The 19,963-nt window shown below is 40.2% G+C and overlaps 1 protein-coding gene across 3 annotated transcripts in view; it reads right to left on the bottom strand.

Moving 5' to 3' along the window:
• Positions 1–19,963, bottom strand: part of ATP2A2 (ATPase sarcoplasmic/endoplasmic reticulum Ca2+ transporting 2) — a 54,639-nt gene that overhangs the window by 9,655 nt on the left and 25,021 nt on the right. For all 3 annotated transcript variants that reach the window (XR_014519480.1, XM_083476677.1, XM_083476676.1), the window contains exons 6-17: positions 15,923–16,003; positions 12,602–12,687; positions 10,432–10,896; positions 7,750–7,838; positions 6,184–6,286; positions 4,324–4,455; positions 4,087–4,209; positions 3,610–3,828; positions 2,637–2,972; positions 2,129–2,349; positions 1,318–1,520; positions 347–432 (exon numbers count right to left, since the gene is read on the bottom strand). Coding sequence is in view for 2 of the 3 variants with exons in the window: in XM_083476677.1 (XP_083332803.1) it covers positions 347–432; positions 1,318–1,520; positions 2,129–2,349; positions 2,637–2,972; positions 3,610–3,828; positions 4,087–4,209; positions 4,324–4,455; positions 6,184–6,286; positions 7,750–7,838; positions 10,432–10,896; positions 12,602–12,687; positions 15,923–16,003 (2,144 nt within the window). In the remaining variant the exon portion in view is untranslated. The remainder of the gene's footprint in view (positions 1–346; positions 433–1,317; positions 1,521–2,128; positions 2,350–2,636; positions 2,973–3,609; positions 3,829–4,086; positions 4,210–4,323; positions 4,456–6,183; positions 6,287–7,749; positions 7,839–10,431; positions 10,897–12,601; positions 12,688–15,922; positions 16,004–19,963) is intronic.

Below are 19,963 nucleotides of genomic sequence, written 5' to 3' on the forward strand. Positions count from 1 at the left end.
GAACACAAATACTAGTTAAGTACCCTCATGACATTACTGCTCCTCGTCCCCCGGCTGCAGCTCATCAAAATACTCTTGTGCTATCAACCATCATTATAATTCTTGTTGTTCAGCTATAAAGTTGAACAAACCAAAGCTTTTTCTTAAACACTCTAATCTGATCTTTATTTTAAGCAGGAATTAGTTTTTTGACATGTGTAAGATCTTTCCAAAGATAAGAACTGGTGTTATTTTGAAAAGATACCAGTGCATTCCACTTAAACACCATAGATAGCCAACAGCACTACAAAAATGTAAGCCTTATTCCAAAAATGCTAATGTTGAAATATTGAGAAGAAAATATTACCAGCTGGTAGTAGGTAATTCTTGGGCCACCATCAGCAGCAATAAACCACCAAGCAGCAGCTCCCACCGTAGCAGCTCCAACGTAGCCTTAAGGGGGGGGGGGATAAATAATTTTAGTTCTTTCTAGGCTGAATAATGGGCCAACTGTATTGCCTGCTCACCTCACCTGAACTTTCTCTCCTCTGTACAATAGGTTACTGTGTAACCCTTGCCCATTTCCTGCAATTGCTATCCATGCTCATATCTTGAATGCCAAGTATCCACAACTGGATTCTTTCCAGCACCACATATCTCATTTAAAAACAGACCCAGAGATGGGGCCAGAGCTCTGTGCAAGACACACTTACACTTTCCCCACTGAAAACCTGCCTAACGGAAGTTAACTCTTCTACAAACACACACACACACAAATTATTTTATCAGATAATTCAATCCAAGGCAATGCTGGCTTTAAAAAACCATTTTGGGTGCTTAAGTTAAAATTGAGAGTTCAGAAGTAGATTTAGCTTGGTAGGTAAACTGTTCAAAGTGAGTTTCTCAAACATGGGTCCCCCACTGTTGTTGGACTACAACTCCTATCACCCCGGACCACTGGTCCTGCTAGCTAGGGATGATGAAAGCTGCAGTCCAACAACAGCTGGCGACCCAAGTTTGAGAGAGACTGGTCCAAGTGGCACTTTGCAGCCATCTTCTGCAAGGTTAGCAATTGCCAAGAGAAAGGAAGGTGAGGAGCAAAGGATGCAGCAACAGCAGGTGATAACAGGTTTCAGTACCTTTAAGCTAACTTCTACCATTCTGCCAAATTGCAATGCGGACCGGCTGATGCCATGCTGCTGCCCTAATTGGACTCACTTGCGCAAGAGCAAAGAGGAGAAGGGAAGGGAACAGGGAGGTACTGGGAATGAGGGAAGGGGGAAAGCAGAAAACCTCTTGTTCTATCCAGGGGTTCGCAAGTCCAAAATCAACACTCACATCCAATGGCCAAGTAGCGGAAGAAGAGCCACCCAGAGATCAAGGGCTCTTTGGGATTACGAGGTGGTTTGTCCATGATGTCAAGATCAGGGGGGTTGAATCCCAGAGCAGTAGCAGGGAGTCCATCAGTCACAAGGTTTACCCACAACAGCTGCACAGGAATTAAAGCTTCAGGGAAACCCAAGGCAGCAGTCAGGAAGATACTGTCAAAAAAAGAGCAGAAGTAAGATTAATCATGTTAACTGAAGGATTTAATGGATATGTTGTACTTAGGGTTTTCACAGCATGAGAGGAAACTGGGTTACAACTATTTAAGAGTCAAGTATTCAAATTAGCTGCAATCCTAACAGTTCTTGACGCTATTCAACAACCAAGGCAAGTCCTATGCAGCCTATGGAAAGGAGAACTTGAGTGCTGCATTGAAAGTGGGATGAGAATGATAGTCGTTGGCAACTAGGGACATTCAGTGTGTCTTTGCAAACCACTCTTTCATTACCCAAAACAGCAGAAGTGGTTCTGAAGAATACATTGTTACACTTAAAGCTCTAGTTTGCACTTAAAAGCTCTCTGGTTTGGCATATCTATGGTCTTTGCTAACAAATTGTCCAGAGCTGAGTTGCCACTAAGCACTCTCCAAATCCATCCTCTGACATTTTCTTCTGTTTAAGGGGGGACGGGAAAGGTTCCCTAAGTCGCTTGTCAGCCACCTCTGGATTGAATTTGTCCCAGGAGGCCAGACCAGCTCAATTTATATCAACAAAGTTCACTTGTGCAGTTCTTGAGGGGAGTTGAGATTGCTTGGCACACCTACCATACGACCTCTCCAACATTGGAGGAGATGAGGTAGCGAATGAATTGTTTCATGTTATTGTAGATTGCACGTCCCTCTTCCACAGCTGCTACAATGGTCGAGAAGTTGTCATCAGCCAGCACCATTTCTGAAGCTGTCTTTGCCACCGCGGTGCCTGACCCCATAGCAATGCCAATCTCTGCTTTCTTCAGTGCTGGGGCATCATTTACACCATCTCCAGTCTGAAAGAGAAAGTTTGACAAGCGGGGGCACTGACATGGCCCATTGTGCCAGCATACAGCAGAACTGGTTCCAAGCACAGCCCCATCTTCATCGTCTGATAACTGGGCAGCAAGTTAGGGCGGACTAATGTACGTTCTATCCTATTCTGCATCTTCATGCTGGGAGAGAACTGTTTGGAACCTCCGTAAAATGCAACTGCATAAAGACCCCTCCCCTCAACTAGTACACAGATCTTTCTCTACACAAGAAGTTGCCGCCTATCTAATGCCCCACCTCTCACACTTACCATAGCTGTGATCTCATCAAAAGACTGGAGAAACTCAACAATCTTAGACTTATGGGAAGGCTCCACACGGGCAAAGCAGCGCGCGTTTAGGCAAGCGTCCCTCTGGGCAGCCAGGGAAAGTTCATCAAACTCACGCCCTGTAAAGGCTCTCGTGGTGACATCTTCTTCTTCCCCAAAGATGCCAATACGACGACAGATGGCCACTGCTGTCCCCTTGTTGTCCCCTGTTATCATAATCACACGAATACCAGCTTGCCGGCATAACTTTATGGATGATGCCACTTCAATTCGTGGGGGATCCAGCATCCCCACACAGCCAACAAATGTCAAATTGGTCTGAAACAAGAATAAACCTCATTAAGCATTCAGATTTTCCAGTAACACGGTAAAAGGCACGCATCCTTAAGTTGCTGAACAGAACTAATATGTCTTTTACCATTGTTATACTATTACTTGTCAGGTTTTTTTGAGGGGGTACTCAAGGGTACAAAGTACTGAAGCCTCTTTTTCTGGTTAAAGAGTGTGGCACTTACTGTAACAACTTCATGATGAGTACCTATTTTTCTAGGAAAAAGGCACTGCTATTACTGCTTGGACAGCATTTTTGTTTTAATTTGTTCATCTTCCCAACAATCCACAGAGGTCAGTTGCTACTGTTCCCATTCTATAGGTAAGGAATAGAGACTAGACAGCCCTAGGTAAATTTTTGTAGCCTAGGATTAGGTGGAGTTTATCACCAGCTGTGTTAGTTGCAAGGGCATGAACACTACCCAGGATGCCTAGTGATAAATGCACAATATACTAGGATGGGACAGGATGGAGATGCTAAATGTTACAAACTAACATCAGCTACATCCCTTCCTCCAAGGAGCTCCGAGTGGCTCACTTGGTGTTTCCATCCAAAGACAAAGCTCACTTTGTTTGAGGAAACTTCTGCCATTCTCCTCAAGCTGCAATTTGACAGTAAACCAACCTCGTAAGTAATGAAATTTGCAGAATCCTCTAATTTCATGTCTTCCCTTCTTAGTGGATTGTCATGTGTTGCTAAAGCCAAGCAGCGCAGGGTATCTCGGCCTGTGCCCCACTCTCGGATGACGCTCATGATCTTCTGCTTAATTCCTGGTGTCAATGGCACTTTAGTGCTTCCAACCCGGATGTGTGTACACCTGTCAATTACTCCTTCGGGGGCACCCTGCAGGAGCACAAAGTGGGAGTCAATTAGCCTTCCAGGAAAGATCAGAATCACAATCACTTGCCTTCACACCACAAAGCCATCAAGGGGGAAAAAATTAAATTAAATTGAAGTAGCTCACTCAACTGCAGGGGTCGAATACTACTAAGCACAGATTTATTTTTTGAGACGCCACTGCAATTTTGTTCTGGCACAACTTCAAGAGCCATGCTGCCTTGTAGCTAAGTATAACCGCCTGCTTCCATGAAGCATACTTGCCTTAACGAACATCTTGCTCATAGTAGTCCGGCTGGGCTTGTTTGGAGTGCAGTACACCGACATGGACTTTCTATCCCTTGAGAATTCAAGGGTGAACTCTTTCTTCATGAGTTGCTTTATCACCTGCAGGAAGGAGGTGGGAAGATGGAGAAGTCAGAATTGGAGTGCAATGAACCAGCAGGAAAGGAGAAGAGTTTTACTTGGTTCTCTGCTGTGTATTACTTCAGAAGTACTGACCGAGTTGCAAGCGTTTGCCCGTTCAATTCTGGACAGTCCTTTCAACTCTGTGTCAAACACATTCATCTTCTCCACCAGACACGTGAGGGCAGTCTCTGTGGCTTCACCAACCTTTTCATACACTCCTTTAGCCTTTAACAAAAATGTTATTAGCATGATTAGTATCACAGTTTGCCTATCACTTACATATTTTGGGAGTCTTCTTGATAACAGACATCCAAAAATTCTTATTTAAAATGAAAACAAAACCAGAATTTGTAATAAAATCTATTTATGCAATAATAGATTTTATTGAAAATATATTTTTGTACTGTACAAATTATTGCTTCCTTTTCCAGCACACAAAGACCTACTGTGGGGGGGGGGGTTACCTTGACTTGCATTTGTACCTTAAGTGCCATAAGAGGCCCCCATTTTGTAGCAGTAAGTAGACTGGCACAGTGAGAACATAAGTCTAAGCCACATCAGCCCTTTCAAGTGTTTACTCATACTAGTCTATACTTTCTAATGACACTTCAAGCCCTAGTTTCTAAGGGTTTCGTTCCCGGCAGTCTACTACTTTCTCTTGATTCACTCTGCAGCCTTACACTTTGACTTCTTCCACTCATGTCTGTGACCTTTCTCCCCACTGCATCTATCAAGTTATTTCCTTCTAGATCAACTTTTGCATAAACCCCCCAAAGAAGCATAACTGTCCTGCATGTTCTGCTATGTTAACCCTTGCCTATTATTTATGCTCCTTTATCCAAACGTTTTACCTTCCTCTGTCCTGCTCAGCACCAAAAAGGTCACTGTTTTTTATTTGTATGTGTAAGTCACATTCTTTGCACTTGGTATGGGGACTATCAGCACAGGCTCAGCATAAGAAAACCTATTTGTTAATTAGAAGAATACACTACCTTGTCTCAAAAGCCCACTTCCCTTGGCTGTTCCTTATTTAGTGTTCTGCCTAACTATTTTAAAGGTGCATCTCAACCAGCACTCATTATGGAAGCGCTTTTTCAAGCTAATATTGTATAACCAACCATGTGTACAAGCGCCTCTTTCTTCCGGCCTTCTTTCCCCATATTTTTCCTTACTCCTGCACTCCTGCTCGATGCAAAGCTTCCAGACTAATTCAAGGGACTGTTCAAGTTCACACCTGTTTAGCTTCAGACTTAGGTGCTCTCATATCTGTCAGAGTTCTTTGTATGAATTCATGTATGCATTGTTTCATACAACACCAAGGTTCTTCAGCGCCAAGATAAAACTATACGTTTCCCAGATCATGAAAAACTAACTGGTGCAGGCACAGTCACTTTTCACAGGATTCAGGAAAATACCTAGATAGTAGATATGCACACAAGGCTTCTTTTACAGGTGTCAAAAGTGCATCTATCAGAAAAGTATAAATATGTTGTAATGTGGCAACCCCACTTCTTAAATTCCCTTAGTGGGGATGTCTGGTCAAGACCTACATTGTTGATATTTTGATGCAACATTAAAATCTGATTATTTCAGTCTGTGGCTGTTTTTAGTTGTTTTAACTTGATGCCTTGGTTTGGATATCTTACTGCTGAATTGTTATTTCATTTGCTGTATACTTTATTTATTTATTTCGTTTGCTATCTATTTGTACAGATTTAATAACCGAAAACAACTGAGCAATTTGTCTTGGACATAACTGCTGGAAAAGAGGTCAGAAAAGACTAAACAAACACACCCTTGAGGGAAAGTATCTGTTCCTGTGAACAGATAAATACCCTTAATCAAAGAGGATGGGAGGAATGTACCTTGACACTCGTGCTGCAGCCCTTTCTAACGTAGGAGAGCAACAGCAACCACTTTGCTCCCTCTCTTGAATTAGGAGGAGATACTTACCTCATTGAAATCCAGAGAAGAATCGTTGCAAAGGGCACAGATTGTTGCCAGTTCTATAAGACCATCATACTGACTGCATTTGATCAGTTTCTCATCTTTATGCCTGTCAAAAATGTTCAAGAGAAAAATAGATGGTGAGACTTTCTGTGCTGTATCAGAGTAAACCACTGGCTAAGATCCTTCCCTCTCTGGCATGTTCATGTTATTCTCATTCTTCATATGCTGAAATCCGGAAAGCCCCCTGCAGCTTGGGCTTGGGATAAATAAATCACATTGACATGAATGTGAATGGACATTTCATGCTGCATTATGTTTACAAGGCCAGAATCAACAGCAGAACTCACTTTTACAGGTAGTCTTTTAAAACATGGGCATTTAAAGTTCCTGTGTCCTAATTAAGAATTCCTCCTTGCCCACTCAAATATGAAAAGGAACCATGATCAATGAGGCAAGTGTGCTGCATGTTTTTAAGATGCTGTATTTCACTTTTGCTCTAAGTGAATTTTGTTCAAGGGTAATTGAAATTAATATTACACAAAGAACATTTAGAAAGGGCCCATCATGGGATTGATTCACATCAAAAGCTTGTCATCAATGACTATAAAGACTGAACAAATTGAGATTTCGCTCTACTTGGGGGAAATTAGCTTTGCTGAAGCACTGATGAATCATGACACCTCATGTGCTCCTCTTAAGGGCTCCACGTAAACAAAGACATCAACTAGGAAATGACAATAGATGTTATGTCTTTTCCAGTCATCATCTCAACATTAACAATCTGTGCCTTTCTTTGGAGCTATGAAGAACTGAAAAGACACTAGTGTGCGCACGTTTCTTTATACGGAAAGCAGAGACAAAGGCATAAGAGAAGTGGTAGTATGATATGTAGATTCAAAAACATAACATTTCAGAACAATTTGGAGAAATTAAGGTTTGAAGGAGGGAAAGCATAGCAGTCTTGTAATTTTATAGGCCTGCCAAATTAAACAACAACAAATTCTAGCCTTCTGGGAGCCAGTAGAGGTCAGATGGAGAGGCTGTCCTTCCTCTAGCACCCTGGTGTGTGATGGTGGGCTCCAAGGAGGAAACAGTGCTTTACCCATTCTATACCAGGTTACTGACTCACCTGCATGCAAATCCTTGTCCCCATAAGCTGCCAGGCAAGTGCTGAAACACAAGCCTGCACAACAGTATTCATAATGAAAGATTGCACACATAAGAAATATATTCTAGGACAACAATGTAATTCTGAAGGACAGATCTAGAGTATATTTATAATGCTTGGAGTGCTCACAGTAAATAACTTATTAAGTGAGACCAATAACACTCTTCTCCCTAAGATGGGCGAAATATCAATAACCTTGTGGAAAGCCTGCAATTTCCTCACAAAATTAACTATTCCAAAAGATTAGCTTTAAATTGGTAATCTACAAATCAAGAGGTTACACTTCAGTCCCGCTTTACATTATCCACTTCTCTTTCAGGCTGTTAAATTCGAGCCCTAAGTGCTGCTGTGCATACACAGCCAGACCTGTAAATGGTTCAGCTGGCAAGAATCAAGCTTACACTTCTCCTATGGGAGCGTATGTTGAGCCAGACACTGTAAATTCATTCAGAGAACAGCTATCTCCTTCCACTCGGTCCACAACGAACATCTGTAAGACAGAAAAGGGTACAGATCCAGTCAACCAACTGAGGTAACTTAAAGCTTGAACGTCAAGATAGAAGTGCAGGCAGGACTTTATATCAGTGGCATTAATAATTATAACATTTAGCTAGCACTTATTTTTCAGGATTTTTATAATATGGGCTTCTTCCACATAAATTTCTTTAGATCTTTGCCTGTATATTCTGGAGGAATTCATTTTATTCCCAGGAATTCATTTTAATCAAGAGTTTATATCAGCCAAAGTTTAATATTTAGTCCACTCCAGGTAAGCACAGCTATACTGACTTCAGAACACTCACCTTCATTGCCAGGTGTTGGGGAGTTTTAGACTCAGGCACATGCTTCAGAAGCAGTGCCTGATGCCACTTTTTAAACCTGGAGCGACAGGAATGCAGCCTCAGATATGGAAATGTGACATATGCTAGTCAATGTTCATTTAGCATGACCAGAACACAAGGAAGGTGAAGGGAAAAGACTAAGGGGGCATGGTGGGGAGGGGGTCATTTTTCAGAAATTAACATGAGCACTGAGAAAGAGCCGGGGAGACGGCACTGCTGACAAGGTAGGTTTTTACTGAACGAGGGTCTTGAAGAGGCAGGGGAAATGGTTTTTTTAAAGGAGCACTATAGTTTAAATAGAGATTGGAGCAGGAAGAGAGGACAGTGTTTACCAATAATGGATGAGCAAAAGACTGAACTCCAGTCCCCAAGGAAGAACACCACTACCCCACCATAAGGAAAACCTTTTTCAAAAGAACACCCACCATTCAAATGTATGCAGTTACTTTCCTTTCAAGCCTGCTGTGTACAAGCAACATGAGTAAATTCACATCGGCTTGGACTGGATAGTTTGGCAACAGACCATAATGCAGAAAAATAATCTCCAAGGATTACTTCTGTAAAAACTTCCTAAAGAGAAGGAGAGAGACTCTCTCTCTTTTCCACAGGAAAATGCTGCTTTACTGCTTTTATGTGCAAAGGCTTTCTTCCAAAATCTTACAGACACCACTTCTCTGCATTACCTAATGGACTTGACACTAACAAAAAACAAAACACACTCTCCTAGCTATATAGGATTAGAGAAATATTTTGATCTAAAAGAATGAAGAGCTCAATATTGCTACTTCAAAACAAATCTTTTTCCAAGGCAAAAGAGTTTGATGTTCCTATGCTAAGGAACCTTTCTGGGTTTTTTTTGGCATCTGACTTCTTAAGAGACGGGCAGTTATGCAATACTCTGCAAGTAACCTTCTCTAGAATACAGATGAGCAGCTGCTTTGTGTTCCACAGGCACAAACACTTCAGCATAAAATTCTGGACAAGACTGGAAAGTAATACAAATAAGTAAACAGCAAGTTAAACAGGGGCACCAAAGTCTGTTACAGTCACACAAATATTAAGTAGATTCAAAAAGAAGAGGTCTGTTACTGTTTACTTATTTGAAATCTTACCCTGGCCCAATAATTTTGAATGTAATTATTTGCAGCCACGTAATGCAATCAGGAGAAGCTCTAGCCCCTTAAGTCTTTTCAGCAATTACCCTTCACAAATAAAAGTGCCTTAATTTGATTTAAAATTCTTTCTTTGTGCTTCTATTCAGTTCCTGCTTAGAATATCAATCACAAGTGAGGCACAACCAACTGAAGAAAGAGACTGGCATAATTGCTAAATAACAGGATAATACCTAGATCAGCATTCATCAACTTTCTAAAAACACACACAGCTGGCTACTCTACAGAGAGTGCCTAGCATCAGAGGTAACTCTGGTAATCTACTCAATAACAGATTATGCATCAAATTTTACACCAGGGCCTCCCATATCTACTCGTTTGAATTTACTATCAAATACTGTGGACCACCCATGTGTGGGGTATAGAGAAAAGTGGAGAAGACTGACAGAAGTATGACAACGTGGGAAGGAAGTAACTCTTAAGTCTTATCTAGTCTATGTCTCCAGGGCCTACCTTCAATGAAATGGTAATCACGGGTCATTCTTCAAAGTTCATAGGCAATTTAATACAGAATGGAATTTTTTCACTCAAAATTTGAGGTGTTTCTGTTTTGTTTTGAAGAGGGTAATAAGCTCATTAAAAAACCTGTGACAAGGAGAATAATTCCCAAGCCATCAACTTGGGAAGAGTCTATAAATGGCAAAAAGTTTTATTTTCTTTTTCCATCTCTCCTGGGGCACATTTATCTTCACCCTATCAAGACTGCATCAGTGGTGAAGGAAAGTTGTTCTCAAGGCACCTTTTCTCCTAGAGTTGAGCTCAGGAACTGAACAGATTCAAGGGATAGGCATTGGTTAAGTTTTGTCTCAAACCAAGCCATGTATTTTTCTCTTTATGTACAGAGTAATATTCAAGTTACAAAGAGGTAAGCACTATCCTTCTAATTAACTTAAATTATATTTTCTGCTGATAAAGCATCTGCAATCACATTTTAATATAATAAAGTCTTAGAAGCAGGCTTTGGTGACAGAGCTGTACTGACACTAAAACTGGCCTATTTCATAGTTCTGACAGAAACCTAGACAAATTACGTAAGTTAGAAGAAACTAGATAAGTGAATTAACCATACCCTGCAAACTGACATCTGGTTGGTGGTAAGAGTTCCAGTCTTGTCTGAACAGATTACGGAAGTGCAGCCCAGGGTTTCCACAGATGGCAGGCTTCGAACAATAGCATTCTTCTTTGCCATTCGGCGAGTACCCAGAGCCAAGCAAGTGGTAATGACAGCAGGCAGGCCCTCTGGGATTGCAGCCACAGCAAGTGCCACAGCAATTTTGAAATAGTAGATGGCACCCCGAATCCAGGAGCCTCCATGGACGGGATCATTGAAGTGACCGATGTTGATTATCCACACCGCAATGCATATCAGGGAGATGACCTTTGACAGCTGCTCTCCAAACTCGTCCAGCTTCTGCTGAAGCGGGGTCCTCTCCTGCTCAGTAGCCACCATTTCATCACGAATTTTGCCAATTTCGGTGTTCACGCCAGTTGCCACAACCACACCCATAGCTTTCCCTGCAGCAATGTTTGTACCCTAAATCAAGAAGTTAAAAGGGAATTGGAGAACTGTGGTTAATCACTAGCACATAAAGCTAGGTTATGCTTTTTCAGATACTATTTTCCACCAATACCTTATAGCCAAACTGCAAGGTTTGTAGTCTTATTTTGGCTAATTCGAGTTAACAGCAACATAAAATACATGAATGCAGCTACCAGCATTCTGGAAGTTACTTTAGATTTCATTCTGTCTTTGAACTGGGTTTTTATATACACAGGCATATTTTATGTGTATTTTATGTGTATTTGTATGTACTACGTGCCCTACTATGACCATAAATTACTCTCTCACTCTAGTTTGGTCAGCTTTGAAAAAAACAATCACAGTGAGTGTCCAACATTGTAAGAATTTAATCCCTCTCTTGTGTATCTTATCACCAGTCATGGATGGATTCATTACTACTCCCATTCCAAGGAGGCAGATGGCTTTGCCCATGGCCTCTAAGTATTTATTGGCCAGTTATACACTAGGCGAGCTGTACTCTATGGAGTTCTGAAGGTAGCTACCATCAAATTAAAATCACCAACCAAGAAGCATCAAGTAAAAGTGAAGCATCAAGTAAAAGTGATTATTAAAGCAATATTTATAGAAGTGACAAATGAGCAGCAGTTTACCAAGAACCTCCCTCCCAAAGATTCCACAAACACCGAAAAACATGTGCCTGCTTAACAACCAGTAAGGCTGCACTTCTCAGAGGCCCACTGAAAGAAGAGTTTACCAATCTTCTGAAAACAAAGACTGAGCAGGTCTTGGTGGTGGTCAAGATCCCAGATGAAGGCTCCTTTGCAGATGAAATCATGGCCTCCTGCAGGGTGACCTTGGGGTAGAGGGAGCTTGAATGCAAGAAAGCATTCACCTACTGTTTTCTTAAATCCTTCAAAGGCCTCACATTCATTCTCTTGAAGAATGTAATTGTACTACTCCCTCCCACAAAGAAGCATTGACCACTTCCTTAGACCAGCCTTGCCAGTATGGGCAAGAGTTGGGCAGACATGTGGTCAAGCACACTTTTTGCATCTTCAAGTGACGCTCATCCAACAAATGCAACAAAGAACAGGACGTCCTATGGTCAAATGTGGCAACTGACTTGGAAGAGATGAAAAAGAAGCTGAGCCCTTTTTCTAAGCTTTTCTGCCAGGCACATTACAGGAGATTTAAAAAAAGAAACTGGGGTATCAGTGAAACTTGGAAGATAAGCTCTCTTAATAAATAGCATTCCAGTTACAAAAAAACACTTAGCAGTAACTGGTAGATGACAGAAACACCTTGCTTTATAACCACAGCCCTCACACTTGCCTTTCAAACATGTACCCTGAAAACCTAGGATTACAAGCCCAACATGTCCCCTGGGCAACCGTGTGTTTCCAATGGTTTCTTGTTTTACTGCTCTTCATTTTTGCCTTGCATGTACAAGTGTAGCTAAACAAAGTTTACCAAGATTGAAGAGACAATGTGTTTACATGCATCAGGTTTTTTAAGGCTCATTTAGTTCCATACAAGGTTACCATTTAGATGTCCAAGATATTCTTAATTCTTTAAACATGAGCTGCCCTAAACAAAATGAGTGATGGCTATTTTTTTTGGGGGGGGGAGGGAACCCATAGGAAGTAAGTCAAGAAACAGCAGAACAATCCTTTAATAATCAGTACGCACAAACAGGACCCTCCCCCCATTTACTCACAGAAAACAGCATGTTCTTCTTGTCTTGGTTCACTGCACGAGGATCAGGCACAGGGTCCGTGTGCTTAATTACAGACACAGATTCACCTAGATGAAGGTTACAGCTTTAGTAAGACATTAATGCCTCCATTTCCCACCTTTTTGCATCTGCAGAACATCACCTGTGAAAGCCATTACATCATAATACAAGGTTTACATAGATGAAAAGCATTTTTTTAAATAGAAAAAGCCACTACATTAAAACTGTAACCTAGGGTTACCATACACTTGGAATTTTCCGGACATAGTCAGAACACGGCAGTCGTAAACAGTGTCTGGGTGGAAATCATGCTCAGATGTCCAGGAAAATCTGGAGATATGTCAACCTGTTTCAGAAGTCTAGATTTTGATGGATTTCCTTAAAAATATCTCGAAAACATTTATTTTTTTTAGATTTTGCAAAAAAAAAGTTCAACAACTTCTGTGTCTGGTTTCCCCTTTTTGAAATATGGCAACCCTACAGTAGCCATTAAAAAACCAACACCACCTGAAAATAGTTTTGATGCAAATAATTGCCAGGAGAAAACCAGGCAATAACAGATAGTCTAGGTAAGTTAAAAGAAAATCCTCCAATTAAGAGTTAGAGAAAGACATTCAACATATGTAAATACAGAAATATTTACAAAGCCTGGGCATGTAAGAAGCTTCCATATATACCAAAAAAGGCAAGCCAGTTGATCAGAAACCAGTTTCTAATTTAGATTTTGTGTCTGATTTTGACCTAAAGATAATTTCTTCCTATACCATGTGCCTCTGAATCAAATTAGAGGAGGAAAAATGCAGAATTTGCAATGGAGGCTTTCTCCCAGTGCCCATTCACACTTTCCAAGAACATGAGGGGAACAGACAGATGGCCAACAGACTTCGAATGCCTCCAGGGATCTGCATATAAATGAGGGGCCACAATCAATCCACAGGCCTTATGATCTGTGGGCCCAATTAAGTGAGTATGTATTTACTGTAGGATAGCCAGCCTCATATAACCAACACTAATAATAATAATAATAATAATAATAATAATAATAATAATAATACCCCACCAATCTGGTCTAATTAATGCATGAAACATTTACCTTGTGAAGAACTAGATAATCAAGCCTCTGTTCCCCTCCAGTCTACCAGAGAAGCTCAACGTGTGAGAAGGTTTGTACTGGTTGGTGCAAACCAAACCGCATGGCTCTTACAAGCCACTCTAGAGTTCCTATACCAATAATTTAGGAGCCTTCTCCACTTTAACTAAAGCCATGTTTTACTGCCTGTGCAACCTTTTCTGAATGCTGTATGGAAAAGCACATGAATCTGGAGAGTTTGTAAGTACAGGCAATGACTAATTTACACACATCCAGTTGTACACACACACACACACACCAGTGACCTGGAGGTAGCTGGAAAAGAGGGCAGGAGCTGTAAAAGGGCAGAGTAGGCCAACATGCACTGGGATCAGAAATGTAGCCCTTGTGCAAAACGGTTGTTGTCTGAAAAGCATTTTTAACTTACCAAACCCATTGTCTTTTTCTATGCTAGAGGAAGAGGTGAACTTTGGAACTTACTTTAAAGGGCACATATTTTAAAGGCCTAACAGCCTATATTTCCATGCTATACTTTGCTGCATATTTTATTATTTTAAATCTCTGTGGGAGTTTTCTCACCCAAGAGTACTAGCCTAAAACTTGGAACTTGGCATCTAGGAATTTTCCTTTTATATCTATTTTTTTCATTGAACCAACATTTATTTGATCTCCAGAATAATGCTCAAAGACTGAGCTATCAGATTACTGGAAAAATATTCCAATCCTGACACCCAGTTTGTTTGGTTATACTGCAAATATACAACCAAATACATTATGATACCCTTCAAGCTTGTTAGACCTATTGACCAGGAGAAAGAAGCAACAGGTAGACATCTCTCTTGGCCTTTTGTTCATGTACCTTTTGTGATCTGGACAAGAACCGTTGGGAATCTAATCTAACCTAGATTCTCCAAAGCAAGCACATTACTCTAGCCTTTAAAATGGCAAATAAAAATCATAACTAGGACACAGTACAAAGAGTTCCCTCTCTAACATTTCCACTGAAATATGACTTTCTGAAGAGAGATGGATGGCTGACTTTTAACTAGGAAAAGATAAACCCAATTGAGTATGTATAATGAAACACAGGAAGCTGCTGTATACCAAGTCAAACCACTGGTCCACTGACCTCAGTTGCATCTACACTGATTACTGATTAGCAGTGCCTCTCCAGTATTTCAAACAAGAGTTTTCCACAACCCTCCCTGGAGATGCCACAGGTTCAATTCTGATATTCTGCATTAAAAGTATGTATTCCATTTGGATTTTGGAAACATTCACAAGTAACACTAATCCATTATTAACTGTAGCACATTGTGCATGATCTGGAACAAATGTAAGAGGAGCCTTAGGCTTGTACACTCTCCCTACCCACCAGCATAGGAAGAAGGAATTAGCTGAAATTTAGTTTTCATTTTCCTCCAGGATCTAGCTTGCTATCTGGACCAAGGACTGTGGTTTAAAACAAGCTCTGGTTAGTTTAACAAGTCAACTTCAAAACCAATTGGGTAGTACAACATTAAATCTTTATTTCCATTGTTCCTTCCCTTCCAATGCAGTCACTGAATGGTATGTTCCATGTCTTACATATGAAGCAATACAGCTCTCATGTATACATATACTGATTTGGCTATTCAAGCAAGTTACTAATAAAAAATTATGAAGGAAAGAAAAAAGAAGGAAAAAAAGTATTGGCGGTTCAGAGGGGAGAGCAGTGCAAGACGAGAATTCTATCTTCTACTCAGTCTGTCCAGGATTCTAAGGAAGTTGGATTATAAATCACAATCCTTGGTCCAGACAAGATAGAATTGAAGGAACCTGAAACACGAGTGAAGTTATTCACTCAACCACGCAGCAGAAATATACCTTTCTAAAATATAAATAGATCATGCTAAGATTATTGAAGCAGGTAAGATTGTGTTCACGCCAGCTTCTAAGCAAACCTCCTATTTTGGGTACTTTATTTTAGTTTAAAGAAAGAATAACAGAATCATAAAATTGCAGAGTTGGAAGGGAACAAATGCCAAGATATACTAATGGCTTCCACTGAGTAAGAATGGCATGTACCCAGTGTAACACTGATGGCTCTCATTCACCACAATGATGCCTAAGAGTTCTGGTAAAAACTGAGGTTGCTGCTGTAATCAGGACAGTTTCCCATTTGTTTTTAAAAGAAATAGATTTTCTGATCATTACTGCCAAGAAACACTTACCTGTGAGAATTGACTGGTCAACCCTCAGAGTTGTCGATTTTATAGAAGTAAGTCTTATGTCAGCAGGAACCTTGTCACCAACTGTGGATTAAGAGGAGAGTATTTGAGTTTGATCAGATGTTAAAGAATGCAAATATTTTTCAAGTAGTACCAGAACAAGCATACATCAACCATATATTTATTAAAAATATCTCACTTCACTTTTGAAATGAGGGAAGCTAACCCATTTTTCAGAGCTTCCCACAATTAGAAATTCCATAACCTATTTTGGAAGTGTATCTCATTGCCCAAGTGTTTATAGGAACATTTTGCTATGTGCAATTTCTCCTCATGTAGTTTAAACCCTGTTACTAGATCTTAAACCTTTAATGAAGTATCTATTTTGGTTAATATCATTATTGTACATTCTCAGAGAATTCTCCATCTGCCCATTAAGATGTTGACAATTGGGAGAATCCATACTCTCTGACTGGTTTTGAACAGACTTGGGATTTCTCAAATATCAGTGCAAACCACTTTTGAAACTGATAATATTTTAAAGAGTGTGAACTATGACATGGGTGTCTGATGTTCCCCCTAGGACCTCAATCTTTGAGTTTGACCAGCATAGCTCTTTAATGTTGGACAGGAAATTGCCATATCCAACCTCTTTTGCACTAGCCTACATTTCATCTAATAACCATTTCTAAAGTAGCACACACACACGAAGGAAGAACTAATAAAATGCTATTTTGCCAACACATGACAAAAACCCTAAAACAGGGTACTGAAAATACTTGCATCATCAGCCAGTAATTACTAATCCTGCCAGAATATGTGGACTTGTTACACAATAGTCCCTCTAGTTTTACTGTAGGGATGCACGGACTAAATGCTAATTCCTACAGGAACTGCTTATGCAACTGGCAGCAATCATGCATGAGGGAGAGAATGACGCTGTGAGGAAGTTAGGTCTGCCGGTAGGTCTGCCACTTCTATGTGCTAGGTCATGGATGCACAAACACCATACCAGAGGATTAAGCACATATTATTTGTAGCTTTAGACTCTTTTAGAAAAACAATTTCTGCAACATTTCTCACAAGGTTAAAATTATAGTGTTCTCTTGGGCAGAGTCTTAGGTAGGTAACTAACACCACCCTCTATTTAGAATAAAGAGGCCAATAAGCCAGCTAGACTTTTTCTTTTCTGCTCTGTCATTACAACATGAAAACCAAATTCGCTGTGCCCTTCAGCAGTGAAGAGAAAATAGTACAAAACAATGACCAAGGCCAAAAATGGGCAAACTATTTGAATGCAGTCCCCTGGTGTTGTGACGAGGTTTATATGTAGATACATGAGAGCAGCTGCTTTTTCATATATCACAATTCCACCAAACAGCAGGCTAAGACTCAGCACAATGCAGAAGAAAGTCCATCAATCCGTAAGGGCACACACGGTTGCTGGGCTTTCAACAGCTGAGCATCTCAAATGTACTGCCCCACTTGGCAAAGGCATATTAAAATAATGGATCTCTTTGCTGAAATGTATATAGATCAGCCTACACACAACTGCTAAAAATGGGGGTAAGGACTACTGGAAGAAAGCACTGAAATATTATTCTAACAAACTTTGCTTTCAACACAGCCAAGTGAACACCACAGCTCACTGCCTTTCAGCAGAGTATTTAGAAAAAGCACCACTATTTATTTATTTGTTCCTCAACAGCATGTTCTGAAATCTTATTAACAATTCTTCCGTAAAAGTTATGACAGTCAAAAGTTGATGAGCCCAAATAAGAACAAAATTATTGTGGCTCCAGTAAATTCCCTGTACAAAATGTATACTTCTCCCCAGTAATTGCTGCCAATTGTTTTAAGCAGCAAGGATAGCAACCAAGCTGAAGTTTCATTGTTCTGAAGTTTGCTTAACTATCCAAAGTGAACAATTAAGTTCGGGGAGCACATAGAGAGACACAGTGACCGTTCTAATGCCAAAGTACAGGACAAAAGTTTGACATTCCAGGAACGGGGGGGGGGGGGGGGCCTATTTTGCAATCTTATTTCCCACACTTCAACGCCTAGCACCTTCCCAGAGTTCTGTACAATCTAAACAATTCACAAGGAAGAAAAAAAACATGGGTTAATAAATCTTTCTAAACTTTGTCTTATCCCCTAACTTAAGATACACTACTGGCATGTGACAGCATTATATTCTCCTGATTGCATAAAGTGAAAGCAACCCTTTGAACACAGCAAAATATGAACTAAGCATCTATTTAATTTATAGATTTTTGCCTCAGCCATAGATGCTAATGTAGGTTTATATTCCCATTATATGAATTACTCATCCACTCACACACTGCCCCCCCCAGGCAGTTTACTGGGTGGAGCCTTGAGCATGTCATTCTTGCTCAAATGTACCCACTTCACACACAGTGATGTGGTTCTCCAGAAAAAAATCCTATACAAATTAGAAAAAATCACATCAGTTTGCATTGGAAAATGTTATGGGGCCCTACAGAATGCTCTAATTTGCCACAATTATTTTACTTGTATTTGGTACATAGATACATGTTACTTGTATGCCACGTTTCCATAATTCAAGCCATGCTCAAGACTGCCTACAACATGAAATAAATACATAATTAATGGTAAAGGGACCCCTGACCATTACAAGATAACAAAAGTAGCAAGAGATGCTAACAACCTTGAAACTGCCAAGCTAGCCTAACGTATAGATTCGTAATAGGCATCAGTTCATTGTTACTACTGAACTTATGAAGTGGGAAAGGTTCTGTTTTGGAAAATTGTCCATACCACATCACTGATTCAGAGCAAGAAAGATAATGGTACCAGTAAAAACTTGAATAAAGGGAATCCAGAGAGAGAAACTTGCAAATACATATATTACTTTTGGACTACACACACCATAAACAGCTGAACAGTGTCTGTCCAAATAAAAAAGTCTGCTCTACTTTACTTTGAGGGAGCTACATACCTTATCCAGACAATATTCAGATATTGGTATTTATGAAACAGCCCTTATGAATGTTAGCTATTCTGTAATACAGTGATTAAATGTTATATAATATTAAGCTATCCAGAAGCACACTCTTCCGCAACCTGCTAAAATTTTGTATGTTTGGGGGCATTACAGATCTGACCTGAACCAGCAATGTGTAATGGCATCCCTAGATGAATCAGAGCTCAAAGTCCCATATCCTACAGTCCAGATTTCCAAACTTTTCATGTTGGTGATATACTTTATAGACATGCATCATTTCATGACACAGCAATTCAGTTTTAATAGCAAACCGGAGGTTAAACTAACCCCTTTCCGGCCCTGGAAGGAGCACAGTGAGCATTTGCGCAACACACCTACACACTGCAGCTGACACACTAACATGTCGCAACACAGTTTGGAAAGCTCCACTGTAGTCTTTTTGCCATATGTTGAAGACTTCCCCTTTCAAAAAGCTTTCCAAGTGGAGACTTTTATCTCAGTCAGTATCTACATGGGATCTGAAATTCTACATATGTTTCTACTGTATTGCAAAATCATTTTTGAGATGCTTTGCAGAAAAAATGCATAGATTCTTATTTAATTTCCTCTGCCAACCCATAATTCCAAATTAGTAACATTCTCTTCTTCTACTTTTAATACCTAGCTTATAAATTCTACTTTTCGTTATCTAATTTGTTTCTCTTTCCAAGTCAACTAAACAAATGATTTAAAGGTTTATGGATTCTATGGACACCCCCCCCCCAATCTTTTCCATGAGAACCACCACCAACAAAACTGGCTGAAAGTTAGCCCAATCAACCAACTCTGGAAAAATAAAAGAAGACAGCTTTTAATAGCCAAGCACATAGTTGTTATTTGCTCTTCAACTTCCCCATCATTTGCTTAGAGAACACACAATTAGCAATTTGACCCTGGCCAGACACCAGCAAATTCCTGCTCAGGCTTACTTAAGGACTATGACATCGGAGGTGCTCATAGACAATCTGTTGGGAAATGAATGGGTTAAAAAAAGCCAGAGGCTTTAGCAATCTAATGAA

The sequence above is a fragment of the Podarcis liolepis genome, assembly GCF_965112155.1.
Source record: "Podarcis liolepis genome assembly, chromosome: 15".
NCBI lineage: Eukaryota > Metazoa > Chordata > Lepidosauria > Squamata > Lacertidae > Podarcis > Podarcis liolepis.